The 7,572-nt window shown below is 44.2% G+C and overlaps 1 protein-coding gene across 4 annotated transcripts in view; it reads right to left on the bottom strand.

The window, feature by feature from the left end:
- Positions 1–7,572, bottom strand: part of rab11fip4a (RAB11 family interacting protein 4 (class II) a) — a 46,241-nt gene that overhangs the window by 8,913 nt on the left and 29,756 nt on the right. For all 4 annotated transcript variants that reach the window (XM_035524650.2, XM_081711353.1, XM_081711352.1 and 1 more), the window contains 5 exons: positions 5,777–5,979; positions 5,153–5,320; positions 4,538–4,672; positions 2,728–2,763; positions 1,877–1,976 (listed from right to left, as the gene is read on the bottom strand). In XM_035524650.2, coding sequence (XP_035380543.1) covers positions 1,877–1,976; positions 2,728–2,763; positions 4,538–4,672; positions 5,153–5,320; positions 5,777–5,979 — 642 coding nt within the window. The remainder of the gene's footprint in view (positions 1–1,876; positions 1,977–2,727; positions 2,764–4,537; positions 4,673–5,152; positions 5,321–5,776; positions 5,980–7,572) is intronic.

Genomic DNA, 7,572 nt, shown 5'->3' with positions numbered 1-7,572 from the left:
AACCAGCTATGCTTGCTTTTTCTGTCTCTGATACACTGGTCTCTAAGCATGTACAAGTTCTAAGTGTATACAAGTCTCTAAGAATGTACAGGTCTGTAAGTATTTACGGCTATCTAAGAATGTACAGGTCTGTAAGTATTCACGGCTCTCTAAGAATGTACAGGTCTAAGTATTCACGGCTCTCTAAGAATGTACAGGTCTGTAAGTATTCACGGCTCTCTAAGAATGTACAGGTCTGTAAGTATTCACGGCTCTCTAAGAATGTACAGGTCTGTAAGTATTTACGGCTATCTAAGAATGTACAGGTCTGTAAGTATTCACGGCTCTCTAAGAATATACAGGTCTAAGTATTCACAGCTCTCTAAGAATGTGCAGGTCTGTAAGTATTTACGGCTATCTAAGAATGTACAGGTCTGTAAGTATTCACGGCTCTCTAAGAATGTACAGGTCTAAGTATTCACGGCTCTCTAAGAATGTACAGGTCTGTAAGTATTCACGGCTCTCTAAGAATGTACAGGTCTGTAAGTATTCACGGCTCTCTAAGAATGTACAGGTCTGTAAGTATTTACGGCTATCTAAGAATGTACAGGTCTGTAAGTATTCACGGCTCTCTAAGAATATACAGGTCTAAGTATTCACAGCTCTCTAAGAATGTGCAGGTCTGTAAGTATTTACAGCTCTCTAAGAATGTGCAGGTCTGTAAGTATTTACAGTTCTCTAAGAATGTACAGGTCTGTAAGTATTTACGGCTATCTAAGAATGTACAGGTCTGTAAGTATTCACGGCTCTCTAAGAATATACAGGTCTAAGTATTCACAGCTCTCTAAGAATGTGCAGGTCTGTAAGTATTTACAGCTCTCTAAGAATGTGCAGGTCTGTAAGTATTTACAGTTCTCTAAGAATGTACAGGTCTGTAAGTATTTACAGTTCTCTAAGAATGTACAGGTCTAAGTATTTACAGTTCTCTAAGAATGTACAGGTCTGAGTATTTACAGCTCTAAGAATGTACAGGTCTAAGTATTCACGGCTCTCTAAGAATGTACAGGTCTGTAAGTATTCACGGCTCTCTAAGAATGTACAGGTCTGTAAGTATTCACGGCTCTCTAAGAATGTACAGGTCTGTAAGTATTTACAGCTCTAAGAATGTACAGGTCTGTAAGTATTTACAGCTCTCTAAGAATGTACAGGTCTAAGTATTTACAGTTCTCTAAGAATGTACAGGTCTGAGTATTTACAGTTCTCTAAGAATGTACAGGTCTGAGTATTTACAGCTCTCTAAGAATGTACAGGTCTAAGTATTCACGGCTCTCTAAGAATGTACAGGTCTGTAAGTATTCACGGCTCTCTAAGAATGTACAGGTCTGTAAGTATTTACAGCTCTCTAAGAATGTACAGGTCTGTAAGTATTTACAGCTCTCTAAGAATGTACAGGTCTGTATTTACAGCTCTCTAAGAATGTACAGGTCTAAGTATTTACAGTTCTCTAAGAATGTACAGGTCTGAGTATTTACAGCTCTCTAAGAATGTACAGGTCTAAGTATTTACAGCTCTCTAAGAATGTCAGAACATCTGCAGATCCCTTCCACCCTAGAAATCACTTACGTCAGTGATTTCAAGCTGCTTGAAACCAAAACCATCACATCATGTTTAAAACGTGTTGTTTATCCCTGCACCTTGTATATTTTTCCATAATGTCACAAAGAAATGAGTGTAAACTGTTTTGTTGTGTCCCTGCTTTGCCTTGCATTCATGTACTGCCAGCATTATACTTGGTGCAGCAGTTTTCACCAGGCCAAAGCAAACTCCTCCACCTGAGAAATACTGATGAATAAAGGGATTCTGATTGTTAACGTAAGCCGTGTGTGTCTCGGCGTACCTTCTCGGTGATGTCGACGTCACAGGAGTCGATACTGTCACGGAACAGGTCTTCTGTGCTGCCCTGGCTGCTGCTGAAGTTACTGGGGTGGAACAGCTGCCTGTGAAGAGAGACACAGACACTCAGAGCCAGAGAGACACAGACACTCAGAGCCAGAGAGACACACGGACGCTCAGAGCCAGAGAGACACAGACACTCAGAGCCAGAGAAACGCAGATACTCAGTGTCACAGACACAGGCACACAGCCAGAGAGGCTTCACTTACTGCCCAGGGTTACTACTTCTTAGAGACCAGCCATTTTAGAGAAAACTACATATCTGATTTCTAAAGGAAGTGACAGACTCTGATTCTGTTGGGTCCAGACAACTTATTACTCTCTCACACAACGTATTAAAGCTGCAGTAATTGATGTTATAGCTGGACACAGTCACAGATGGAGTCGACACATGGCCTTGAATATCGTGCCATTAACCCAAACCTTCCACCCGCGTCTCTCCATCCAAACATATGCACACTTAGGGTTAAGACTGCCTTTATACATGTAAATAACTGTCAGGCAAGAAGAGCCTCTTTGTAGCGCTTAATACAGTGGGACCATGTTAAACGTTTTAGCTGCTACAAAGACAGACATGACATAAATTGTTCTTTCAATTATTTTAATGAATGCCTCTTAGGATGTGAAGACACTTTAAGCCAATGTGTTATTAAAATAAACCTTTTTGGAGAAGATTTAGCTGTGACTGCCACTTTGCCAACCAAGCCTGTTAAAAAAACAGGACTTTCCCTGGCTATTATCAGGTCTGGCAGACCTGCAGTGTGTCTGCTGCAACACTGATGTGGAGGGACTTACCGGCCAAAGGCAGTGCTGGAGATCTTTCTGTTTGGGCTGAAAAAGGAGGACAGAGAAGGAACACAACCGTGTCATGAGGAATAGACAGCCAAGCACCAGAAGGAGGAAAACACTTTAAACGAGTCTCTCTGGGAGTCCCTCAGAAGGGTTAGCAAAGAGGTATATATTTCCAACTCTGCTCATCAAAGAGAAAGTCTGTGGTGAGAAAACACTTTCTTTAGTATTAACTGACTGACATATATGTAGTCTCACCCACAAACCCACATTTGTTTTCTTGTTCAAAACTAAACATTAACTTTCACTAATAATAATTTGAATGACAATTACATTTATTGTAGTTTGTAAATGTACTGCCCGCTCCTTTAACAGAAGCCATACAGCAACACTCTGACTAAACTGCATAAGGTAATACCAACAACAGCTCTCCTGTTAATGGGGGTGGGCACAGCTGCCATGGCAACGAGTTTACATTGGCTTGCTGTTCAACAAAAACAAAAAAATACACTTCAGTCTTCATTCACACACACACACACACACACACACACACACACACACTACATAAATGAGAGAGGCTGTAGGTCTTATGTTGTCTCTTGTGGTTATCCTCCCATGATGCACTGGGGATTACACAGATAATCAGGGCAGTTGGAATATCTACAGAGAAGTCCAGTTCAGAGCCCCAGTACACTACAGAGGACTCCAGTTCATAGCCCTAGTACACTATGATGGCCTGGGTGTTTCTAGCTTTTCTGTAATGCTCTGATCACTGTCCTACTTCCATCTCTGTTAGTACTGCATCGACCAGGTTAGCCAGCCTACTAGAGGAGCTGTAGAATCTTGTAATCTGGGTAATGAATGAGACAAAACTACAGGAACCATAGATAAACCTCTACACCCCTTAATCCCTTACAGTTCAGAATGTGCCCTATCTGTAAAACATGTCATTTTCACATGGGGGTGGGGGGTGGGTTTGAACTCCAGCATTAAGATGATGTGTGTGCTGTAGATGTTCTGGCCAATAGTGTGTGGAAGATTAATGGCCGAGGGGCACAGGCTTTTTTTCTCAAGTCTTTGTCTGGCCTAACCACCCAGAGAGGAGAACACACCAGAGCCCTCGGCTCTGCACGTGACCCCTGCCACTTCCTGCGTGATCACGGTTTAGCAGAACACAGAGCAGCTCATAAAACCCCACCAGCTCAGCCTGGCTTGGTTCCTCCAACTGAAAAAAACATCGGAGAAGTTCAAATTGAATTTCTCATCTCCTGCCGAGCGCGTCTATTGTGGTAGCAGTGTTACTTTTATGTTTTCATTCACATATTATTTTTGCTCATAATTAATCAGTGTTAATTATTATAGAAAGTTCGTGCTCTGGAATGATCTGCCTGACTGTCACTGTTCCAGATCAGAGATAACGCAGGGACTGATGTGTCATTTTTACCTATTTGTTTGTAACCGGGCAGAAATGTAAATACAATATCGTATGTTCCTTTCAGTACCCAGTTGGTTAAGTCTTCTGATGACCAGTGAAGGGTCACCACACACCATACACCACACGGCCTTTAAAAGTTTACGTCTGAAGTGCCTTCATTAGAGATGGCTTAAACACATGCCACTGGCCATGCGTGCTAAAACCTGACTAAGGCTGTGTGTTTCCTGATCAGTAGGAATTATTACACACATTCAGCATAAGAATTACACGAGGCCCAGTGGAAGACATGAAGACATGAAACATGAAGACAAAGCATCTCAGAAGAGCCCATGTGACTGCACGTTACTGGGGGTGGGGTGAGTGTTCCCAGGTGACACTCACCTGTTGGCCTTCAGGTTCTTGAGTCGAGCCTCCAGGTCGTTAAGGAGGTTGACCTTCTTGCAGCACTGAGAGCAGTAAACATCAAGCAGCTCACTGTAGTACAGGTGCCTGATCTTCTGAGGGGTCTGACCAGCACTACACACCACACAGCAATCAGAGGCAACAATGACACGTATGAATGCGCACACACACACACGTGCGCACACACACACACGCGCACGCGCACACACACACACAAACGTGCACATGCACAAGGACAGTGTCCAAGCACTAGTGACCAGAGTCCCACCGCAGACATCATACATGTGTGTAATTACCATTTTTCACTTTTTGAACAGATTTAGAACAATATGCGAAAGAAACATGAAAACAGAACACAAGAAAGTCTGTACAGACTGTGACTGCACAGCTGTCTCAGACTAGGAGTTTGCGTTTATCAGTTAATCAGTTAATCTGTATACTATTCACCAAAGACACGGGCTTCACTATACAACGCCCAGCAGCACTTACAACATGCGACACTGATCCGGCGCGTGCTGGCGTGTGTGCTCTCCTGTACGCTGGTGGGCTAATATGAGAAACCTGGTCAGTCTGTGTGCGAGCTTGTGCACCAACCTGGAGGGCAGAGAGGAGCCCAGGTCTGAGAAACCATTGGTGCGAGTGTCATCGTCAGGGCAGGGGCTGCATGGTGTGAAGTCCACATCTTCGCCCTCTCCGTAGTCTTCAAACTGCTCTTCAGCCGAGATCACGGACGCAGCACCCGAAGGGACCAGCTGGCAGGAACTGCGTGGAAGAACCCTATCAGAGCTGTTGACCCACACTGGGGTTTATACCCAACAGAAGGGCATTTCCATGGCCAACCTACAATCAGCTTTTATCTGGTATATTGTAATATCTGCCACTACCTGGTTAAAGGAAAGCTGAACCCAGATCAGCACTCTTATGTAAAGTTGCCTGACACGTTACACTCACTCCTATTAGACTAGCGAGATATATTAACCTGACTATTACCATGACAGATTAAACGCTGCCCCTAGGACGCAACAACCACAATTATTCTTCTACGTTATATGTGAAGCACTCTGAACTGCCACTGTCTGTACAGATAAACTTGTCTTTCCTTGCCTTGGGCTAATATATTCTAACCATCATCAGACTGACAGATTAAATCCCAGCTCCTGGGATATTCTACACTGACCATCATCAGACTGTCATAGGAAAGCCCCTCGGGATACTGACTTGTTTCCAGGGAGGAAGAGCCCTCCGAGTGCTTCCTCTTTATCGTCATGGCGTCCCCCATCAGAGGCCTCCGACGGGGCTCCGCTGTCCATGTCGGATTCCAGGGCGTCTCGGCGTCCCAGCTCCTCGTCCGGGTACAGTGGGCACTCTGGGTATGGCTGGGTACACATGATGATGGGTGGAGCCGGGTCTGCCTCCACCTGCTGCAATGAACACAGACTCAGTATCAATTAAGTTAAATCAATTCACTCAGTATCAATTAACAGACAGACTCTGTACATTAACAGATCACTTAACAGATACCCTGAGTATGAACACACATACTCAGTATTAATTACTACACACACTCAAGAAAAGTAAACACAAACAATATCACTTAACACACACACAGATACCTACACTCAGTATCAAATAATTTACCAAAAGAACGTTAGCAGTCCCTAAAACACACTGGGCCCAAAGAAGAGGTCCAGAGGGCCACACACAGTACATTCCCTGCTGTAACACAGCTAATATACATTGGTGTAAGGGCTTGAATTCCTACACTGCGCCTACAGAACTCAGGCGGAGGACACATATCAAACAGTCATACTGACGTACATGCAAGTCACTCGGCATGCAGTGAATGGATATGTACAGTGGTTGTCTGCAGAGCTGCACAGACACTTGGCTTTACCTAAGTGCGTTCTAACACAAAGCTGTGTAGCAATGTGGTCTTCGGTGATAGAGAATTCACACAGTTATTGTGATATGTGCTTTATAACCAACAAAAAGAAGAGCAAAGCAAATTCTGCATTAAGAAACTATCTAGGGTTGTCAGACGAAGAGAAGTAGCGTGTGAACTCCTCAGTGGGTGGTCTGCTAAGGGAGAGTGGAGGGTCATTTACGGGATCACTGCCTGACCAGTAGAGCAACTCCACCAGGCTACTGGGGAGACACTAAAGAAGATGGGTCAAAGGTCATACCAGCATTGAGACCAGTGGTCCTACTGCACAAAGAGAAGTAGTGAAGGGCACTGCACTGAAGTACTGACAATGTGAGAAGAATATATCTCTCTCTCTGTCTCTCTCTCTCTCTCTCTCTCTCTCTCTGTCTCTCTCTCTCTCTCTCTCTCTCTCTCTGTCTCTCTCTCTGTCTCTCTCTCTCTCTCTCAGTCTCTCTCTCTCTCTCTCTCAGTCTCTCTCTCTCTCTGTCTCTCTCTCTCTCTCTCTGTCTCTCTCTCTCTCTCTCTGTCTCTCTCTCTGTCTCTCTCTCTCTCTCTCAGTCTCTCTCTCTCTCTCTCTCAGTCTCTCTCTCTCTCTGTCTCTCTCTCTCTCTCTCTGTCTCTCTCTCTGTCTCTCTCTCTCTCTCTCAGTCTCTCTCTCTCTCTCTCTCAGTCTCTCTCTCTCTCTCTCTCTCTCTCTCTCAGCACAGTGGACCACAACCTAAAAGTCTCACAGTTAGCGATGCAAATAAGAGCCTGTGTTGTTGGGCTTTACGAGTTTTCTCACACAGACCAGTCTCACATGGAACAGTTTCTCACAGACTGCTTTCACGCGGACGTGCTCCAGCGGAGACATGCTCCCTTAAGCCATCCCACACCATGATGACACGCCAAATAGTCATTTGCTTATCCATCTAAAATTCATATCACACTTATATGGTAACAACATAACAGGTCTCAGCCAAACCTTTATTCACAAAGACACTGCAGAATATTAATCAGGGAGGTGGAATTTTTCAAAGGCTTTGTGTGTGTGTGTGTGTGTGTGTGCGTGCGCGTGTGTGTAAATGTCCATATTTTTATCACTTTCCTA

This window comes from Electrophorus electricus, chromosome 3, assembly GCF_041902795.1.
Source record: "Electrophorus electricus isolate QZ-2024a chromosome 3, ASM4190279v1, whole genome shotgun sequence".
NCBI lineage: Eukaryota > Metazoa > Chordata > Actinopteri > Gymnotiformes > Gymnotidae > Electrophorus > Electrophorus electricus.
The sequence above is the reverse complement of the archived record's forward strand: the minus strand, read 5'-3'. Positions and strand labels throughout refer to the sequence as shown.